The sequence below is a fragment of the Amphibalanus amphitrite genome, unplaced genomic scaffold (assembly GCF_019059575.1).
Source record: "Amphibalanus amphitrite isolate SeventyFive unplaced genomic scaffold, NRLGWU_Aamphi_draft 001526F_arrow, whole genome shotgun sequence".
Taxonomy (NCBI): Eukaryota; Metazoa; Arthropoda; class Thecostraca; order Balanomorpha; family Balanidae; genus Amphibalanus; species Amphibalanus amphitrite.
Window position 1 is genome coordinate 12,930 of NW_024883019.1, and position 22,843 is coordinate 35,772.

Below are 22,843 nucleotides of genomic sequence, written 5' to 3' on the forward strand. Positions count from 1 at the left end.
ATGTATTCGTAACCGCTGATCAAGAACCTGTCATCAGTGTTACTCAAAATTTTCATTTGAAGCCCCAGCGTAATAAAATAGGCGAAGCATAATGGCTGACATGAATCCGTGAAATAGCCTCTAGGAAGGATACCGTTGCATGACCCTGACCTTGGGTCAGCCATACCTCTTTCTTTAAACCACAAATGGTGCCGGATAAGCTTGAAAATATTTCACAACATTTTAGAACTCGGTACACAGGATATCAGAAAAAGTGGTTACTTTAACCCTTGCCCCGCTGGGGGGGGGGGGCAATTTGGCCCCCCTGTGGTTTTTCCTGAATAGGAAATTTTCAGAACCTTCTTGGGCATCAATTTGACACCTTCACACAAAAGTCTTAGGTCACCTTAGGTCAGGAGTTATTGAGGTTAAACTGAGGTCATGTTCGAGCAAAAATGAGCAACAAACATGAAATCTTGAAACACTCACAAAAGCTACAGTTACCAAGCAATTTCAAAGTTCGTTATATGGTCATGTAGACAAAAGACAGCGCTACAAAACTGCTATCTCGGATGTTCAAAATCTTGGGATTTTGACCCCCAAAATTAAAATAATGATTTTTAGAAAAACGTAAAAAAAATCCCAAAACTATTCCGAATTTCGAAAAAAACGGAATATATGTGATAGTGTCTGCGCTCTTCTACCTATACACATACCAAATTTTTGATCAAAGCCTCCTTTTTTGGCCAAGTTATAGCGAAAAACTGTTCAAAACGGATGACGTCATACTTTTTACTCAATTTTAGACCACGTAGCGGAAAACGAAAACCACCATTGAAATCCCCGTGACGAGCTGCATTGAATCGATACCCATTTTATGCAAAATATCAACTTTGAACTTTGACCTAATTTGACCTGACCTTCACCGCAATACAATCTAAACTGACCCCAAAGGCTGCCTTGTGTCCCTCAGTGACGTCAGCTTTTCTCCCAAAAGTGGTTCCGCCAATACAGCGATTTGGACATCATGGTATTTCTAATTTTCAAGCAAGTCGAATGACATGCTTTTTGTTTAACTGAGGTCAAGGTCAGGTGAAAGCCCCTCAGACAACGCATTAAGTAGAGGATCATGCCACATATAGGGGAGAGTGGGGCAAAGTGGCCACCCTAACGTTTCTAACGATGCCGACGCTTGATTTTTCAACTTGGAAAGATTCTTTCTAAACCAATGTGATCCCTATTAAATTGTCTTTTATTCCAACTGCGTTTCATTTCCAAAGGCGTTCACATATGGGAGATATTGACAAAACTTTAAACCTATAGCATATTGGCCACTTTGCCCCATCCCTGAGGCAAAGCGGCCACTGGCGACTTCTCAAGTCCCGATATGAGAAACAGAATAGTGCCTCATGCACGACTAGGGTATTTGATGGTGACAAGGTTTAAGGGAAGATGGATGTTTACTTTGTTATCTTCCCACCTATTGCTAAACAAAGAAAGAATTTTCTTGGAAAAACATTTAATTGCATAATTTGGTAACTCATGTAACCGAAAAGTGGCCAAGATGAATGCATGACGACACATTTGAATATAAATAATGTTTTTATCCAGATGGAAACAACTTATGGCCAATTGGGGGCTGGCCACTTTGCCCCGGCCGCTTTGCCCCGCGCTACCGTCCGAGACAAAAATATTCCAGCTCAGCTATTAGTGGGGTAAAAAGCATTAAAATTGGTAGAAGGCATGTACGATAACCACGCAATGCATGGACAAAAACGCTTATAAAAATTACAAACGGTTATGGAATAAAATAACATTTAAAAATTGTAAACATAATTGGTAACCTGGCAAGAAATGCTTTTCCGTGTTTCACAGAACAATGGCGATGGGCCTGAAACCCCGGTCTGGCTCATTCGAACGACCGCAAAGAGAAGTATAATTGGAAATCATAAATTGGAACTGACGCCAGCTGTGGAGGGCTAAAACGATGGATGGCCGCTTTGCCCCGGGTGGCCGCTTTGCCCCACTCTCCCCTACCTCGATTTGGCAGGCCTGCGCGAGTGCATCGAAGCTCAATTCGATCTGCAGCTACTGACGGAAACTGAAATGACCTAAGTGACGTCATGCATGGCGCCACGCAAGGTACCTACGAAATGCAACAGTTAACCCGCGCCCTGATGGGGGGGGGCATTTTGGCCCCCCCTGTGGTTTTTCTTAAATAGCGAGAAAACGGCGGCGCACAGCGCCGCCAAATTCTGGGTACCTTACCGGGCATCAATTTGACACCTTCACACAAAAGTTCAAGTCACAGGTCACCTCAGGTCAGGAGTTATTGAGGTCAAACTGAAATCATGTTCGAGTAAAAATGAGCAAAAAACATGACATCTTGAAACGCTCACCAATTCTACAGTTAACAAGCAATTTTAAAGTTCTTTGTGTGGTTGTGTAGAAAAAAAAACGGCGCTACAAAACTGCTATCTCGGATTTTCGAAATTTTGGGATTTTGACCCCAAAAAATAAAAAAGATTTTTTTTTACTCAAAAAAAATTAAAAAAAAATCGAATTTCGAAAAAAAAACAGAATATATGTGATAGTCCCTGCGCTCTTCGATATACATACCAAATTTTATATCGATACCTCTTTTTTTGGCCAAGTTATAGCGAAAAAACTGTTAAAAATTGATGACGTCAAATTTTTGAACTCAATTTTTAGCAATACGGAGACCACCATTGAACTTCCCGTGACGAGCTGCATCGAATCGATACCCATTTTATGCAAAAATATCAACTTTGAAATTTGACCTAATTTGACCTGACCTTGACCTGACCTTGACCAAAACATGACCTAAGCCGGCCCTAAAGTCTGCCTGACCCACATAATCGCATTTGTCATGTAAAATGGACCATAAAACATGTATCACACGACACTTTCATATTGTGACCCCCAAGTGACCTAACCTCTGTGACCTGACCTGGTATCAGTGACCTCAAATAGCAAAATATGTGTTTAAAGAACATTTCCCCATCGATGATTTTCAATGAAATGCATTTTACTCGATTTTACAACGCATTTCTTGAAATGCCTGTAAACGGTGAAAATTCGACCTTTGACCTGACCTGTGACGTCATCGGTTTGACCGAGGTCAATGAAATTGGGTCACAAGGTTGTTCCCCGTTGGGGCTATCCAACACCGTTTACCGCTTGTCGCTATGTTGCGTGGTTCTCGAGATCTTAGGGGGGGCCAAAATGCCCCCCCCCCCCATCAGACCGCGTTGCTCGGCAGACCCCATCAGGGCGCGGGTTAAGCATCGAACCTAAAAAAGAGTATAAGAACTCGCGATTTCATGATCTTGATAATAATGGAATGGATAATTCCCGGTACCAAAATTTCACTTTACATATTTCTCCTAATAACTGTGATATCGCATAACCAAGCTCACCTCAGCTGAACTACGTAAAAAAAAAATCAGAGAGGAAAGAGTTGGGGATTCTTGAGGAATCACAAAGTACAAGAAACTTCGTTTCTCAGGGAAACATTCCCTAGCACTGGCAGTGCTAGGGAATGTAATGTACCGTATCGCCGAGTTGCGACATTTAACCCGAGCCCCGTAGGGCTATCGGCGGACTCCACTACCCGCAAGGGAGGGCGGGAGAGGGGGACGGGGCGTTTCGGCTCCCCCATAAGATCTCGGAAAATTACCGGCCATGAGGTCACTGATATCAGGTAAGGTCACGAAGGTCAGGTCACCGAGGCACAGTGGCCCTTTTTCAGAATTAGCACGCATAAATTCAAAATATTTTTTCTCTTCTTTTGAGTAAAAAGCAGTCTAATCGTGTGCAAAACATCCCAAACTATCCGATGGTGCCATTTTTACCTCCTAAAAAATAATTACCTTTGGTAAAACTGACCGCAAAATCGAAGTTTGTCGAGAGGCGCGCGGACACCACCGGCGGACCCTAAAAAGTAGGGTGAGATGAACATCAATATGTAAGGCTTTCGGTGAAAAAATATTAAAAATTAGTGGCATGGCTGTGAAGCTGAGTTTACGTAGAAGCCCTAGAAACCAAAATTTTCATTGTATAAACTTCAATAGACCACTTTTGCCGAATATTGTGGACACAATAACAGGACAATTATTAACTGGAGATGGCGGCATACATATGAAGCTTTATGTTAAGTAGCACACTCTGGAACATGTCGTATTATACATCGTTCGAATCGCCGATCTCTTCTGACCATGTCCACCAAAGGGCATCGCGCCATTTTGCGCCATTTTGCTTCTACGGTGGATAACGTGAGCCAGTTCAGTCCGCGAGCGGCTGTGGCTCCTGTTCGATACGACTAAGCTCATTGACCTGGCTCGAAGCTGGTGTCACCTGGTGTGCGCCTAAATGTGGCTTGACTTTTACCATAAGATGTGCTAATTGAAATTATGCTAACGGTGGCTGGCAACAGCTGTAGATGCGGTCACGTGACGCCCTGGGGCGTCCTGGCGGTCAGTGCAGCGCGGTCGGCTGGCGGGCTCGCCACACTTGCGTTCGGAGCGGCCTGGCCGGCGGGCGAGCCATGCGAACGTGCGCCAAATCTTGGCCCGAGCGGCCTGTCGCTGTTGGGCCGAATCTCCTTGGGCAGTTCGTTTCTTTTCTTCTCTTTGCATTGGCGGGGAATACGTCCTTGATCACGTGGTGATGTCTTGCACCACTTTCAGGTATTGTGGGAATTAATGCGTGCTAATTCTGAAAAAGGGCCACCGTGCGAGGGTCAAAATATGAGTGTCGTGTGATACATGTTTTATGGTCCATTTTACGTGAAAAATGCGATTGTGTGGGTCAGGCAGCCTTTGGGGCCAGTAAAGGGTATATTCTGGTGAAGGTCAGGTGAAGGTTCGGTCAATGCTACCGAACAATTCGGTCAAAGCTACACTGACACGGTTCGCTGTGAAACATTCAGCAATTTTTAAGGAGCAGCAGTATGCACAAAATGTGTATCATATAATGCAGATATCGGTGACCCACAGGTCAGGTCAATTTTGCGCCCTCTCTATTATAAGCAAGTGGAGGAAAATTGAAAGGCGCCTCTTTTGGACGAACATCATTCTAAACACCCTCAAACACCGAGTTACAAGCACAAAAGATACACTCGACCGAAAAATGGCACCTGTGACCCTTTCGTATGACCCTGAAGTCTTCTCAGGGTCATACAGGGTCAGGTTCTCAGGGTCTGAGGCCTCTTGCACCAAACTACCTAGCTAGGTAAAATCGAAAAACCGGTCTCAGAATAAGCTAATCTAACGGTGGTAAATTTGTTTGCAATAGCCCAATACATACATAATCCTACATGTGCTTGCTAAATTTTGCACGCAAATTGTTACATTTGAGACTTGGACTGGGTATACGATGCAAAATAATCCAAGCATTGGTGCAAGAAGATTTTGGTGCAAGAGGCCTCTGGTCACGAAAAGTATGCAACAGTTTTACTCTAATAATGTTTGATAGAGACATGCTAGAGTAATGAAAACACCTTACATGTGTCAACTCAACAATACGGATGAACTTAAGTGGAACAAGATTTTTTTTTTGTCAGTTCATGACCGTGACCTTAAGTCAAATTTTCAAGTTGACCTTTCAAGGTCAAAATATAGTTCATTCGACGCGTCTTGACGAGAGGAGCACGATGCCAGTAATCGTTAACTTGTAAAGGTTTTGGCAGAAAACTCGTTTTCGCAAAAAATCGTCTATTTTGGCAGTTTTTTACCAACTGCACGCTACATCGTTAACCTTAGGTAAAATCTGAGCGGATTGCTCAAAATAGCATAAACAGGACTATCAAATGCGTCCTTTGGATGGGGAGGGGGGGGGGGGGGCGGGCTGTGCCTCTATTCGTTTCCCAGTAATGTGCCGTTTTTTTTTCTAAAATTGTCGAAATATAGTACTCCGGTGACCTTTGATCGATCCTAAGAATGACTGAAGTCACGATTTCTACGCTGTTTCCAACGCCGCCTACCGCGTATCGCTAGGTGGCCCAGGAGCCGAAAGAGAAGGAACACCCCTTCCAAGCATTATAAATAAACAAATAAAAAAATGTAATTGAAAAAAGGCTTCACATTATCGACATTCACCATAATGGCAAGGAGGAGGTGAAAATTGCGGCATTTCAGGAGGCAATAGAACGCAATCAATTTAGAAAAAAAAAACTTTTGGATCTATGATCTCATAGGATAAAAAATAAACCAAGGGCATGGATCTATGATACGAGCGGGCGCCGGGTCCCACCATGCAAAACATTTAAAACGATTTTTAGAATGTTTTGTGTCAAATACGTGTCACAAAACAATGAACTTTGAAGTGCAATCACATTTAGTAACTAAAACATGAAAAGGATGAAGGAAATGACAATAAGCTTACACACTGGTTGACATCCCTTTCCCAAATTGAACCAACTAAAAGTGACGGAAATAAGTAAGGAACGGCGTAACATGAAACGTTGCATATTACAACATGAAATGGCGTAACATGAAACGTTGATTTTTGAAAATTGTTAAGCTCCATTGCCCCAAACTGGCTTAGATGGAGTATTGGAGCACAAATGGCAAAACCATTCTACACTAGAGCTAATTGCCGACATACGCAGACGGGACTTCCCAATTAGTGGGTCTTCCTCTCCGTTCTACTGATGATCTTCCATATCATTTGAAAAGGTCGGCTGATTCTAGGACAGCTTACATGACACAGGTGCCCGGTCTAATGTGGCCAATTGGGAACAGAATCGCAACAAATTAAACTCAGTGCCTAATGAATGCACCTTTAATGACTATCCCTTGTTATTTCCCGACTATACAGAAAATTAACCAGCAGTCCACGCAAAGATAAAATAGAATTAATTAGATGCTCTTATGAAGATTCAAGTAAAACCTGATACTGATAGCTGCGCCAAGAAATACTTATTTCGTTGCCAATTTATCTCCAAGAAGCCTTATGGCGGATTTCCACTTCAGCCAGCTACTTATTATAAATTTAAACGTTATTTCTTAAAACAAGAAATTGAGCTTGAAAATCACACTTTTTACTGGGAAACATAACTTAAAAAAACATATCACTGTTGAAACAGACGCTCAAGCAAAACTTTAAAAAGTTGGCTGAAAATGGTTGATTACTGTACCAATTATCATCCCTATCTTAAAATTAATTTCGTCGTGAAACGTATGGAACGACAACGGGTAACTGTATCACTGACTAATGAAGAAGGAATCAAGGAAGGTCAAGTAACGGAACAGGACGCCAAGTACCGGCATTGGAGAGGCGTTTGCCGATCCTAGGGATGCCCCCTCCGCGGCGTCCGAACTTAAAGAAAAATACGTTTTTTTCGAAAACAAAATGAACACTATTCAACTTGCTTGCATGAGAAACAGTTTACCATGAACTGCAGAGTAGTACGTGAGTAATCGAAATCAGTTTACTTTTTACTATTTACAGGTATGCTCCCCTCCCGCTGCATCCAAGGCGCAACGCAGCTTCCTGGATCCACCAGAGTGGAAAGGGGGAAACTTACAAGTTACAACACAGGCAGCACTCCTCGTGAGAACGGCTTCCGGAGCCAGGTCAAGGGCCGCGCTACTTCCCATTGCAGCAAGGTAAGGTGACAATCACAGAAAACCCACTGCTCGCTGTAAGAACAGGATAAAGTAGCAGTCATGTAGCACCCAATTATCCCATTTGGGCAAATAGTAACAACGCTAATTTTCAGGAACAAGACGCCTGTACATTGAAACAGGGCAACTGTATGTAGGAAAGGTGAAGCAGGGCAAGAATACACAAGAAAGCATCGTATTGGAAGTACCACAAGGAAGAGGAACAGTTTCTACACCATAGCCAGTAAAAATCACTTCGCGCTCACAAATACAGCGCGTAAGCCGTGAATAAAGTACATGTTATAACATTTATACCAATTTCACATGCTCACGGTGTTTGCATGCACACGGGCTCCATCCACAATCTCTCAAACTTACGTCCAAACTCACAAACTCACTCACATTCACACTCACATGCTCACTCACATTCGCACTCGCATTCGCACTCACGTGGTCAACTCAGGACGACACGAACTCCCAAGCCAGACTTTGTCGCGGAGCACGCACGCACGCACGCACGCACGCACGTACGCACGCACGTCACGTCGCCTCATCGCGACGTCGCCTTGTATATCCTTCTTTCCTCGTGCCAAGAGGCATGTGGGCACCTCAAGTGCGCGGAACCTCCTACCTAAAGCGATTTAGGCACCTCCAGTACCTTCATCCAAGCGCACGTTCTCCTGTAGATGGGTACGCCCACCTCATGGACGCGGGGTCTCGTACTACCTACCCCATGTGACTAGCTCAAGTCACAGCTCATCGCGATGTCTCCTACCTACAGCAGACCATGTGACGAGCCCATGCGATCCCAGCTTAGCGCGATGTCTCCTACCTAAACAGAGCATGTAGCAGCAGTAGCAGCAGCGCCCGCTGTCCTTCCGCACCGCCCGCTCGCTCCACCCGACCCCTCCTGTGTCTGGTATCATCGCTCTCTCCCCTCTCGCTCTCCGCGCCACGCCCTCCTCTCTCTCGCTCCGCGATGTTCCCTCCTCTCGCCGTGCATGTTGCTTCCTCCGTGGTCTCGCTAACTTGGAGTCCGCCTGGCCATCACCGCCCACAGTCTATACCAGCTTCCGAAGCATGTATTAAAATAGCGCAACAATGCGGTATTTCAAGTCACCACCGAGTCAGTCGGTTCATGACAAACCGACGAATGACGTCAGCCCCGTTTGGAATCACATAGTACGACAACGTTTGGCTCATATCGTAGAAACAGTATGCGGGGACCAAGTGTCCAGCGTCAACACCGGTTGGCAGGCGCGCCCCACGTTGGGCGACAGTACGATACAAACAGACAACAAGAACATAGCGCCAGCCCAGGCGTCTGGGCTCGGTCTCCGCACAACGCGACTGTGAACATTGACTGTGACGTTAACAATTGTAAGCTCAACATCTTAAAACACTGCGAGCACACCACTGAACGCCTGAACGGCTGCGAGCACCCATCGACGGAGCACCGTGTCCACCGCGGCACACATGGAGAACGTCTATACACAAGACGTGTGAGCCGTCTGGGCGGCTGCGCCAGTAGTGACGTCATAGTGACGTCACACCGGCGCAGCTGGCGCCGACAAATCGGGTCCCGATTACCCGTACAGCCTCCATATGACGTCGTGACATGCCTCTCGGACAGTCGCCCTGCCCGGCCGACAACATCCACACATAACATCCCCGGCGACGCCATGTTAACATGCCCCCAATGACGTCATTTTGACGTCAAGACTGCACCGAACCTGTGAGATCGGCCGTACACGGAATACGCGCCTGACTAGCCAGTGTAGGTGACCGTGACTCTACCCGGACAGACAGGCAACGTCCAACGTTCAACGTCCAACGTCCAACGTTCAACGTCATGGTCATCCAACACCAACCACGAGCGGTCCATGGGACATTTCCACATATACACGTCCATTGTTGTGGATATTGGATTCAAACATACACGTCCGTTGTTGTGGACATTATATCCACAGATACACGGCCATTGTTGTGGACGTTGGGTCCACAGATTCACGTCCATAGTTGTGGACATTGGGTCCACATGTTCCACTATGGTCACTGAAATACGCCACAACAGTGGCGATGGCGCTCAGCGCATTGACATCTAACCTACGTTCACCAGTGTGACTTCTAAACCATTCGCGAGTTTGGCATCCCTTCTGACGTCATTTCTAAAATAAACATTCAAATTGTAGCCGTGTAAAAGCCACCGAAACACAGACGTTGAACATCCAGTATGATGGCGGAGGCTCCCGAAGCACCAGTAACGCCCTCGTAACCGCGGCGGCGGCGGCGGCGCCCCAAGTTCCCCATGATCGTCGCCCAATGACGCCCTAGTCCACCACTGACGTCATCCGCCCGGCCCGGCCGCGCCGCGTCTCGCCTGCACACGCCGCCGCCGCCGCTCCCTTCCGTCGATACCAGACACAATACGAGGGACCGGGTGGGGCTGGGGCGCCAGGCCTTCCTTTGCGCGCCCGGCCACCCCACTAGACCGAGTCTGTTCGCGACCGCGCGCGAGGCTTCACGTTCGCTGTCTCTCGCGCGATGTACTGCCCCCGATATTGAGCGATCTACACGGAGTCTGCACGAGCTCCAGGACTTACCGCTCCTATCGCCGACAGTGATTGTCCGCCCAGCCCGGCCAGTTTGCTCACATCGAAACTGATTTTCACCTGTCCCGCCGCAGTGTCAACGTAGTCGACCACCTCGCCCGCCCCGCCGCCGCCGCCGCCGCCGCTACTAGACGTGGTCGTCGTGACCGACGAGTCGGGTTCGGCGTCTATGACCAGACGCGCTTCGTCCCCCGAGCTGTGCCTCACGCCGCCGCCGGGCTCCGCCTCACCGCGCGTCGCTACCGGCGACGAGACATGCCCCGTCGCTCTGCCCAGGGTGTCTTTGGGCCACATGTCCGAAGACCTGCGGGATGCCTCGTCGTCCTCCCCGGGCATCTCTTGGCACGCTTCCTTATAGCGACCCTCATCGAACGCCCTTCGACACCGCTCCCACTGGATTTTCCTGGCGGCCGATCCTAGCGACGCAGGAGGTGTAGGACCGGGGGACTGCAGTGTCCGAGGCGCTCTCGAGGGCGGCGGTTGGGCCGGGTACGCCGAACCCACCCCCGGAGCCGGGAGGATGCGGATCAGGTCCGGGGGTGCTGAACGGGGCTTGGTCGGTGCCGCCGACACCATGGAACGAAACTCGGGCCGGACAGCAATAGTCGGCCGGCTGGTCGGAGGCGGGAACTCCACTCTTTCTAGCCTCTCGGCCCTTTCGGCCCTTTCAGCGCGCTCGGCCGCTTCATTCCTTTCCACCTCGGCTCTTTCCGCCCTCTGAGCCTCAACCCTCTGAGCCTCGGCTCTCTGCACCCTCTCAGCATGCTCCGCCAGCGTAGCCAGGTTCTCCGCAGCAGCAGCCGCCGCCCTGGGATCATACTGCGGGGGTATACCGAGCATCGACTGCGCATTCACCACAGTAGGAATGTACAACCGTCCAGACGCGGCACTGGCGGCAGCGGCGTAGTCGACAGGCGTCTGCCAGGGGGACTGGAGATCAGTGCCACCCCCAGCACCGCTGGAGCTCAGGGATAGGTCCATGGCGCCGTCGGGCGCGCGGGTCGGGGTCGGTGGCAGGGAGATAGGAGGCGGCGGGGGTCGAGGGGTCATTGCTGCTGGCGGCGGCAGCGGCGGCGACGGCGCGTGATGGAGGCCCCTCCTCCGCCCCGGCTCCCTATCGGCGTACCGAATCACATCGGCAGGGTACCTGGCATCCCCGGTCAACACTCGTGACTCAGCGGCAGCGGCGGCGGCGGCGGCGCGGCGCGACGGGCTCAGGCGGGGCCTTTCTGGGGGACTCGCCCTGTGACGATCGGGGGGACTGCGCGAGCGGCGCCGCTCCGGACTGACGTAGCGCCGCTCTGGACTGACGTAGCGCCTCTGGGGGCTGTAGCGGCCGCCGTCGGGACTGTACCGTCCCAGGTAGGGTTCACGTGCCGGTGGCGGCAGGCCGCGCTGTGGCAGATAGCGCGGCTCGGGCTCCAGTGACGGCCACGGCTCCTTACCTTGCTCCGAATCGAAATAAAACCGCTTCGAGTCGCTGGGGCCACCACTCTCGGCTGGCATCAGCATACGCTTGGTGGTACCTGCGGCAGGGCAAAGACCAGGGACGTATCAGCATAGTATGGTTGTTACGGATGTTTGAAGGGTTCGCTATTTGCAAAGCAGTCTTGGTAAGTTTGTAACTTTGAACAGAAGATTTGTTGCGCAATATAAATCGCTGTTTCCAACTCTTTTTTTGCAAGACATCAGAACGGATATATGCATCAAATAAAACAGCTCGACTGGAAAGCAAACTGGACATTATGGTTTATGTGCGAAAATCAACCATATCATACACAACGTCTAAAAGTCGTCCATTAAAACTGTTACAAAGCAAGCTAAAGGTGTACTAAATGTTACAAAATATGGCAAAGTGAGCAGAAAATACTTAGCAATGCACCATACTGATAAAGTGAGCGATATTTTGAAAGCATTTAAACACAGGGTTTTTATATACACTTCCGCTGATCAAGTTCGGTAAATGCACTTAAGTGATTTAGCGATGGTTTCGGATGTAGGTATCTCAACACCGGAGTACACTGCTTATACACTTACGCTAATCGCAATCGTCCTTGGTGTACTGAAAGCGTTTAAGGCGATGGTTTGCGTGTTTATCAACACCGGGTATATAAACATACTTACGTTGGTCGCACTCGGTACATTTGAAGTGTTTTGTGATACTCGGGTGCAGTATAGTGGTTAAGCGCAGCATCCAGTTTATTAAACACTTGTAGGTATACACTTACGCTGATCGCGCTCGGTGTACTGGAAGTGTTTCGGCTCGGAAACACAGCCATCGGAGGGTCGCTCCAGCTGGATGAACACCCGCACCGGACTCCGGATCTCCTTATCGCGGTACGGCGGAGTCCTGAGGAGAGAAAACACACATATAAAGGGTCAGAGCCGGGGTACTGAGGGAGATAACACTAACGGGGAGTTATAACGGAATATTGAGGGAGTAAGCACACGGGGAGAGTTAAAGCCGGCGTCACGAAGGGAAACACATAAGTACGGGGAATAGGAGACGCAGTACTGAGGAAGAAACACAAAGAGGGAGAGCTAGATGGGTCCTGAAGGGAAAACACATCAGGGAAGAATTAAATGGGGTCCTGAAGGGAAACCACGTAAGTGGAGAGTTAATGATACGGTCCTGATGGTAAAACACTTAAGGGAAGAGTTAGATGGGATCCTGATTTTTCCGTCATATTGAAAAGACTCGCTTCGCTCGCTGCACTCGCTCGCTCGTAATAAATGGTACTACTCACTGGAAGATGATGGCATATTGATGATGACACTTGATGACACGGCCGTAGTCCTGCCAAATCGTCTGGTGACTGCTGTCCTCCTCGAATACCAGAACCTTGATGTCATCTGGCGACAGAAAAAAGAACCGGTTACAGAGGGGACACAGAAACAGCTGCACGTCCTAACGAGCTACTCAGGCGAGCGACATTTACCATAATTCATTCTCAGCACACTGTGCCGGTTACCTTCACGGTGGAACACCGCTAAAAGCATGTCGTTTGTTATGTTACACACACAACTAACCAGTATACGCTCAATTCAAGCAAGAAGAAAAAGATCCGTACGTTTGAACAGCCCATCAAAGCAGAGATACAGTAATCTACAGTTTCTCGGCAACTGGAAGGACTGTCAATGAAAAAATGTTTGGCGTGAGGAATGATGCGTGAAAAATGTCACGACGGCTATCATGTTCATTTAACATAGACGTATCATCAGAGGGAGTCAGATGTTTTAAAGGTATGAAGCTATTAAATATGGCATGTTGCCTCCCCGCCATATATGACGTGATGAATGTCCTATCCTCCTTACGGATTCAATTAAAATACAGTCTGATATTGAGGCTTACTCGAAACCTCACAGCCGTCCTGAATATAGAAAGCTGCCCTGTAGCATCCAGCATTGCTCACAGACGGACTTGTCAAGAAATGCGCAGAAGGCAACTGAGCAAATATCAAACAGTGATTAGTCTTACTGCTGTTTTGTCAAACACGTTAGGCGTTTCAATTTCAAGTTCTTCCATAAATGCATTTTGCTGAGTCGTTTCGCGTAACAGACGACGCAAAACAACTCTGGGAAGAGTTAGCGAGAACGGTCGCAGCACAACATCCGACAGAACTAACTAAATAATTCAATTACTATGACAACGTTAACATCACAGAGCATTCTCGAAAAATCAGTCACATAATGTATCCACGAAACATTGTCAATGAACCATCAAAGCCATTACGGCGTAATGACGATACGACGCTGTTAGCCTATAGGCTACAACCAGCCGACATTTTTCCTAACATAAACCATGTCTAGCCATATCTACAGTTCACAGTAATTCACGGGGAATATTTGTTTCTGGTCCCTAAAAAGCTGTTTCTGGCACCTAATTGCTGATCAGCCCCAAAATGCTTATTCGATCCTAATATCTGAATCTGGCACCTAATTGCTTCCACACAGCCTAAAGTTGCCAGATCGTGTAGTTGAACTCCGTATTTGCTGTTTGCTGATTCAGCACCAAAACCAAAACATCCAGCACCTATTTTATTCCACGTTTGCCTACCTAATTCGCGTAATCTTCCTGATTTTATGTATCCTAACAACATGAACGTTGCATTCGGTGATGTCAAGTGCCATTTTCGCCAGTGGAGATAATGATTAATGCCATTTCTAGCCAAAAGAGAATCACTAGCCAGCTATGGTGCAGCATAGCAAGACGCTCCTATACCAGCCCGCTATGTAGAGACTAGAGATTATTGCACCCTCAGCCATTTTAACGTGAAAAGTTTGGATCCGTCACTTCCAGCCAGGCTCTCAGGTCATAAACTGGAGTAAAGCAAAATGTCAACTCTGAACAGACATGCCACGCAACCGGCCCTCTTTTCAATATTATTAGCTTTCTGCAATCATCGTCTGACTCCATCTTGATCAAACGCAGCATCCGGTTTCTACAGGGGCGTTTGACTGATCGGCCACACAATAACCAAAAACAAAATCAAAGCTTCATGCACACATGACATAAGTAAGAAACGGATGAAAAAGGCACAACCACGGCACAACTCTGCGCGGCAAACATCGGACAATGTCCCACGCAAGATCCCGCGTTTCTTCAGCGGTCTTGAACGGAATGAAAACATTACATTTCTTTTTTGGAGCTATTTGATGACGTCAAAAATACAATACCCGTTTTAATGGTCAAAATCGAGACAATTACTCACAAAAATGTTTCCCTTTAAGCATTATAAATAAATACTTTTAAATATTTAAATGACATTGTTTTTTCAAACAAATTAATATTATTTGCTTACTTAAACGTCATATACAATGCTGAGATCACTACGGGGCTGTCTTAGAGTGTAGCTGCACTGGCAACCTTTAGGCTAGACTCCAGGGGTCATTATACCAGAACAACATGATTCTACCAGCCAGTAGTTCATTTTTCTACTAGATTGGTGCTACGCTCAGCATTTAGGTGCCAGATTCAGAAAAAAGAGTAAGGCGTGCCGATGAATAGGTGCTAGAAACAGCTAATTAAGGTCATTTTCCATGATTGGTGCTGGAATCCACCAAATAGGTGCTGAGGACCAATTTTGGGGCGAGTCAGCTTTTAGGTGCCAGAAATAGCTTTTCTGGGACGCAATTAAATGGCGTTAGGTCACATACCGCGAACATTATTCCGTTACCACACCAAAAAATCCCTCATCCATAACTCATAACTCCGCAAAACATCATCTACACCATGCAAATCTTTCCACAAATTTCGCCATATTTGCCCCACCCCGAATTGACACACACTTCAATACCGGATGCACGTGCGTGCGCAAACTAACCGGATAGCTCTGCCGTTAACGATCTTTCCCGGACAGGCATTGCCCGGTAACAGTTCTCCATCTACGCAGCGCCGACGGATCAAAGCCGGTTTCCATGGCAACCGATGTGACGCCAATGTATGAGTGGGCGAGCACCCTGGGCGAGCACCGCGACAGCAGTTCTCAAGGCTTCTGAATGGGTCGCTCAATACCAAATCGCGACCGAGAGGGAGGGCCGGGATCACGTGGGTCACGTGGTACGTGCTGACGTGGCGCCTGAGGCACGTAGAGGTTGTTAGTGAGACGAGTAGAGGTTGTTAGAGAGACGAGTAGAGGTTGTTAGTGAGACGAGTAGAGGTTGTTAGTGAGACGAGTAGAGGTTGTTAGAGAGACGAGTAGAGGTTGTTAGTGAGACGAGTAGAGGTTGTTAGTGAGACGAGTAGAGGTTGTTAGTGAGACGAGTAGAGGTTGTTAGTGAGACGAGTAGAGGTTGTTAGTGAGACGAGTAGAGGTTGTTAGTGAGACGAGTAGAGGTTGTTAGTGAGACGAGTAGAGGTTGTTAGTGAGACGAGTAGAGGTTGTTAGTGAGACGAGTAGAGGTTGTTAGTGAGACGAGTAGAGGTTGTTAGTGAGACGAGTAGAGGTTGTTAGTGAGACGAGTAGAGGTTGTTAGTGAGACGAGTAGAGGTTGTTAGTGAGACGAGTAGAGGTTGTTAGTGAGACGAGTAGAGGTTGTTAGTGAGACGAGTAGAGGTTGTTAGTGAGACGAGTAGAGGTTGTTAGTGAGACGAGTAGAGGTTGTTAGTGAGACGAGTAGAGGTTGTTAGTGAGACGAGTAGAGGTTGTTAGTGAGACGAGTAGAGGTTGTTAGTGAGACGAGTAGAGGTTGTTAGTGAGACGAGTAGAGGTTGTTAGTGAGACGAGTAGAGGTTGTTAGTGAGACGAGTAGAGGTTGTTAGTGAGACGAGTAGAGGTTGTTAGTGAGACGAGTAGAGGTTGTTAGTGAGACGAGTAGAGGTTGTTAGTGAGACGAGTAGAGGTTGTTAGTGAGACGAGTAGAGGTTGTTAGTGAGACGAGTAGAGGTTGTTAGTGAGACGAGTAGAGGTTGTTAGTGAGACGAGTAGAGGTTGTTAGTGAGACGAGTAGAGGTTGTTAGTGAGACGAGTAGAGGTTGTTAGTGAGACGAGTAGAGGTTGTTAGTGAGACGAGTAGAGGTTGTTAGTGAGACGAGTAGAGGTTGTTAGTGAGACGAGTAGAGGTTGTTAGTGAGACGAGTAGAGGTTGTTAGTGAGACGAGTAGAGGTTGTTAGTGAGACGAGTAGAGGTTGTTAGTGAGACGAGTAGAGGTTGTTAGTGAGACGAGTAGAGGTTGTTAGTGAGACGAGTAGAGGTTGTTAGTGAGACGAGTAGAGGTTGTTAGTGAGACGAGTAGAGGTTGTTAGTGAGACGAGTAGAGGTTGTTAGTGAGACGAGTAGAGGTTGTTAGTGAGACGAGTAGAGGTTGTTAGTGAGACGAGTAGAGGTTGTTAGTGAGACGAGTAGAGGTTGTTAGTGAGACGAGTAGAGGTTGTTAGTGAGACGAGTAGAGGTTGTTAGTGAGACGAGTAGAGGTTGTTAGTGAGACGAGTAGAGGTTGTTAGTGAGACGAGTAGAGGTTGTTAGTGAGACGAGTAGAGGTTGTTAGTGAGACGAGTAGAGGTTGTTAGTGAGACGAGTAGAGGTTGTTAGTGAGACGAGTAGAGGTTGTTAGTGAGACGAGTAGAGGTTGTTAGTGAGACGAGTAGAGGTTGTTAGTGAGACGAGTAGAGGTTGTTAGTGAGACGAGTAGAGGTTGTTAGTGAGACGAGTAGAGGTTGTTAGTGAGACGAGTAGAGGTTGTTAGTGAGACGAGTAGAGGTTGTTAGTGAGACGAGTAGAGGTTGTTAGTGAGACGAGTAGAGGTTGTTAGTGAGACGAGTAGAGGTTGTTAGTGAGACGAGTAGAGGTTGTTAGTGAGACGAGTAGAGGTTGTTAGTGAGACGAGTAGAGGTTGTTAGTGAGACGAGTAGAGGTTGTTAGTGAGACGAGTAGAGGTTGTTAGTGAGACGAGTAGAGGTTGTTAGTGAGACGAGTAGAGGTTGTTAGTGAGACGAGTAGAGGTTGTTAGTGAGACGAGTAGAGGTTGTTAGTGAGACGAGTAGAGGTTGTTAGTGAGACGAGTAGAGGTTGTTAGTGAGACGAGTAGAGGTTGTTAGTGAGACGAGTAGAGGTTGTTAGTGAGACGAGTAGAGGTTGTTAGTGAGACGAGTAGAGGTTGTTAGTGAGACGAGTAGAGGTTGTTAGTGAGACGAGTAGAGGTTGTTAGTGAGACGAGTAGAGGTTGTTAGTGAGACGAGTAGAGGTTGTTAGTGAGACGAGTAGAGGTTGTTAGTGAGACGAGTAGAGGTTGTTAGTGAGACGAGTAGAGGTTGTTAGTGAGACGAGTAGAGGTTGTTAGTGAGACGAGTAGAGGTTGTTAGTGAGACGAGTAGAGGTTGTTAGTGAGACGAGTAGAGGTTGTTAGTGAGACGAGTAGAGGTTGTTAGTGAGACGAGTAGAGGTTGTTAGTGAGACGAGTAGAGGTTGTTAGTGAGACGAGTAGAGGTTGTTAGTGAGACGAGTAGAGGTTGTTAGTGAGACGAGTAGAGGTTGTTAGTGAGACGAGTAGAGGTTGTTAGTGAGACGAGTAGAGGTTGTTAGTGAGACGAGTAGAGGTTGTTAGTGAGACGAGTAGAGGTTGTTAGTGAGACGAGTAGAGGTTGTTAGTGAGACGAGTAGAGGTTGTTAGTGAGACGAGTAGAGGTTGTTAGTGAGACGAGTAGAGGTTGTTAGTGAGACGAGTAGAGGTTGTTAGTGAGACGAGTAGAGGTTGTTAGTGAGACGAGTAGAGGTTGTTAGTGAGACGAGTAGAGGTTGTTAGTGAGACGAGTAGAGGTTGTTAGTGAGACGAGTAGAGGTTGTTAGTGAGACGAGTAGAGGTTGTTAGTGAGACGAGTAGAGGTTGTTAGTGAGACGAGTAGAGGTTGTTAGTGAGACGAGTAGAGGTTGTTAGTGAGACGAGTAGAGGTTGTTAGTGAGACGAGTAGAGGTTGTTAGTGAGACGAGTAGAGGTTGTTAGTGAGACGAGTAGAGGTTGTTAGTGAGACGAGTAGAGGTTGTTAGTGAGACGAGTAGAGGTTGTTAGTGAGACGAGTAGAGGTTGTTAGTGAGACGAGTAGAGGTTGTTAGTGAGACGAGTAGAGGTTGTTAGTGAGACGAGTAGAGGTTGTTAGTGAGACGAGTAGAGGTTGTTAGTGAGACGAGTAGAGGTTGTTAGTGAGACGAGTAGAGGTTGTTAGTGAGACGAGTAGAGGTTGTTAGTGAGACGAGTAGAGGTTGTTAGTGAGACGAGTAGAGGTTGTTAGTGAGACGAGTAGAGGTTGTTAGTGAGACGAGTAGAGGTTGTTAGTGAGACGAGTAGAGGTTGTTAGTGAGACGAGTAGAGGTTGTTAGTGAGACGAGTAGAGGTTGTTAGTGAGACGAGTAGAGGTTGTTAGTGAGACGAGTAGAGGTTGTTAGTGAGACGAGTAGAGGTTGTTAGTGAGACGAGTAGAGGTTGTTAGTGAGACGAGTAGAGGTTGTTAGTGAGACGAGTAGAGGTTGTTAGTGAGACGAGTAGAGGTTGTTAGTGAGACGAGTAGAGGTTGTTAGTGAGACGAGTAGAGGTTGTTAGTGAGACGAGTAGAGGTTGTTAGTGAGACGAGTAGAGGTTGTTAGTGAGACGAGTAGAGGTTGTTAGTGAGACGAGTAGAGGTTGTTAGTGAGACGAGTAGAGGTTGTTAGTGAGACGAGTAGAGGTTGTTAGTGAGACGAGTAGATGTTGTTAGTGAGACGAGTAGAGGTTGTTAGTGAGACGAGTAGAGGTTGTTAGTGAGACGAGTAGAGGTTGTTAGTGAGACGAGTAGAGGTTGTTAGTGAGACGAGTAGAGGTTGTTAGTGAGACGAGTAGAGGTTGTTAGTGAGACGAGTAGAGGTTGTTAGTGAGACGAGTAGAGGTTGTTAGTGAGACGAGTAGAGGTTGTTAGTGAGACGAGTAGAGGTTGTTAGTGAGACGAGTAGAGGTTGTTAGTGAGACGAGTAGAGGTTGTTAGTGAGACGAGTAGAGGTTGTTAGTGAGACGAGTAGAGGTTGTTAGTGAGACGAGTAGAGGTTGTTAGTGAGACGAGTAGAGGTTGTTAGTGAGACGAGTAGAGGTTGTTAGTGAGACGAGTAGAGGTTGTTAGTGAGACGAGTAGAGGTTGTTAGTGAGTGAGAGAGACAGTGAGACGCGAGTATGGAAGCAAGCTTGTAGAGTGATACTGGCTGAAATGGTACACACCTGAACGATACCAGACTGGTTTCGGTTTGACAGTGAGCCTGACGGGCTCATGCTATGCTATGCTATGCTATGCTATGCTAAAGCTATGCTATGATAGCTAGTAGCATACCATATGACGGACTACGCGCACATGTCAAGGGGCATTTTTATGCTTCTTTAACAGGCATTGCTTCGGCTAGTGTGAACACTTTATTAGCTGGGGCGTTCCACGACAGATCGACCAAAAAAATCGCGAAATAACACCCTACCTCTCATATTTTGATGAAATTTCGTCTATGGGGTTATCTTGTCCGGCGATTCGTGTTGTGACATTTTCAATCTCATTCGTCCAATACTTTGGGAGATATCGCCCCAGGCAGCTTAATGGCTACCATAAAAACTCTAAGTTTCATCCGCAAATATTTAGCTAAATACTGATTAGATTCATATAAAACTGCATATCATCACAATAAGAATTAACCAAAGATTTTGGTGATATCAATTATTTTTGAAAATTTTGCTCGTTTAATTTTTTAACATAAAATTGATTTATAAAAATCAAATTTTGAGAACGTGGCCATCTTTTTTTACAATTTATTTTTGCAGCAAAAGTCTTGTCAACGCATTGACTTTCAATGATGAAAATATTAAAAACATGTTTTTCCCCTAAAGGTCGCTATACAACATTGAATTTCGTCGTACAGTGAAAAAAATAACAATAACTGTCAACCGGTCTAAACGGAGTACGGTGAAATGTGATCAAGAGCTCATTGCGACGCTGTTAATTCTTTTTAAAGATGCTTAAGACACCTACGAAAGCTAAGTTAGGACCCAAAGATCCAAAAACGTCATAATGGCGTATTGTTTTCAAGAGAGCGAGGTTTAACCCCCTGTGGCCGAGGGAGCGAATGCTAATCACCTTTGACGGTTTTCTCATCACTGCTGGGGTCGCATTGGCGATAGAGTGCTGAAGCCGGAAAGTTATTACAAGTTATCTAGTTGATTTATCTTGTGACATCAAATGAACTTTCATATAAGGTCACTTTACTGAACTATGACGTCACGTAAGTGAGCCTATCTAATGCTTAAAAATGTTACTATTGCGAAACGCCAAACAATAGTTTACGGAGAGAACGTATGTAATTCACGCATTCTTTGCAAGGTCCGATGCTTTAGTTTTGCTGGTGGGCCTTGCATGACGTCATAATGACGCAACGTCATTTATGACGTCACTAACGCTGATTGAGTCGAGTTTTTCGTTAATAGATTCCTAACAAAATGACGACATTGAGGGGAGGGACATCAATGTACTGAGAATGAGCTGTCGAATCGACAGATACTTTTGCCGTAGGTCGGTATTATCTCAATTGACCAGTTTCGGGACCTGAAATATTTTGCCAGATACCGAAATGACTCGCGACCATTTAAGGGATTTATTGACCGAAATTTGGATCCCTGCCTCAAGGCATTTGACCTGACCTCAGAGGTTACCGGTTGCCGGAATGATAAAACTTGGTTTGGAAGAGGTCAGCTTAAGATGTTTTCCTCAGGTCGAGGCCACATCAAAACCGCTGAGGTCAAGAAGCTGTTCAAATGAGGCCATTTCAGCCGTTTTCACGACGGATATCAGACGAATCTAGCCAAATCTTTTACTACAGCTATTTTCATAACGTAATTTTATTCTTATGCTTGAGTAAAAAGTAACGACTGATAATTTGATAAATAAGGTCAATAAGCAACTAGCGCAACCTAAGCTAAAAACAATTAAGAATCAACTATGAACCAAATTTGACCAAATCCCATCAAATATCAGTTAATGTGTGTCAGATAACCGTCGTGAAAAACGGCTATTGTAAGTAAATGATTCAGCTCAGCAGGGTTCCCTGAGTTCACTGGTGGCTTATTCGACTCGTTAGATAAATTCCATTCAGTCATTGACAAAAAGAAAACCGATGACCTCACACGACCGTACAATGTAACGGCATATACGGCGCATTGCAAGGTCCTCAATGCAAAACCTAAGAATCGCTCATCGCAAAAGTGTATGAAATCACGATTACAGGTGTTTGAGATGGGCTTGGATCATTTTCGGCATCCAAATAACAGTTCAAATGTTTCAATATTTCCCATTGACTTATATTAGTGAAGTCACGTGACCAGCTTGACTTCGGGTGAAAATTTAGGAAAGTTAGGGGAATTGATGTTGTAAAATCTCAAGAGCCGTTACTGCCGTTACTTGTGTCATCCCCTGCAAAAGGTTCCCTTACACTGAGAGTACAGTGCAAAGCTGCAACTTTTTGCATTATTCCGAGGTTTATTTGTGACGTCATATGTCAGTAAGCTGACCTGAGCCTGTTCTGTTGGTGTCAACAGATTCGGAATGTCAACTTTTAGCTCTCCAGCCTTACACCACTGCAAACAATATCGAGAAAACCGTTGGGGCTGCACATCAAACCCTCCCCTTCGGCCGGGTGGGAATAAAAATACTATGAAAGTGAATGTTAGTGAAACATGGAGCATCCCAAGCCACTAGCTACCTCGAAATGCATTAATTTCAAAACGTTAGAGATGCTTCCAGTTTCAAGAAAACAGAATTCAATATCGGCGAGTTTTCAAGTACTTGTAATTTTGTCACCCCCGCCTACTCTGACCTGGTCACGCCCCTGGCAATTGCAATCAGTTACCTTCAAATGCCGCATTTTGGTACTCATATAATTTTTTTGTGGCAAATTTATTCATCAAAATTACTGAAAGTCCGTTATTACAAGGACAGAGCGAACTTCATGCGATTACTAGCTAGAGCCTTCTCCTCATTTAACCCTATTCCTGGCGGGGGGGCCTCAGGAGCCCCCCCCCCCTGAGGTTTTTTGGTTATTTCTCCCAAACGCGTTGAGCTAGGAAGCTCAAATTTTCTGACTTTTCCTATAAGGCTTCTACGCAACATGTCTGAAAATTTTGAGTTGATC

The 22,843-nt window shown here is 46.4% G+C and overlaps 1 protein-coding gene across 1 annotated transcript in view; it reads right to left on the reverse strand.

Moving 5' to 3' along the window:
• Positions 1-22,843, reverse strand: part of LOC122373633 (transcription factor p65-like) — a gene marked incomplete at its 3' end in the record, with an annotated part of 133,500 nt that overhangs the window by 11,303 nt on the left and 99,354 nt on the right. Inside the window, exons 8-10 of the mRNA XM_043351908.1 lie at positions 12,967-13,072; positions 12,448-12,569; positions 11,665-11,745 (exon numbers count right to left, since the gene is read on the reverse strand). Of these exons, the coding sequence (XP_043207843.1) occupies positions 11,665-11,745; positions 12,448-12,569; positions 12,967-13,072 (309 nt within the window). The remainder of the gene's footprint in view (positions 1-11,664; positions 11,746-12,447; positions 12,570-12,966; positions 13,073-22,843) is intronic.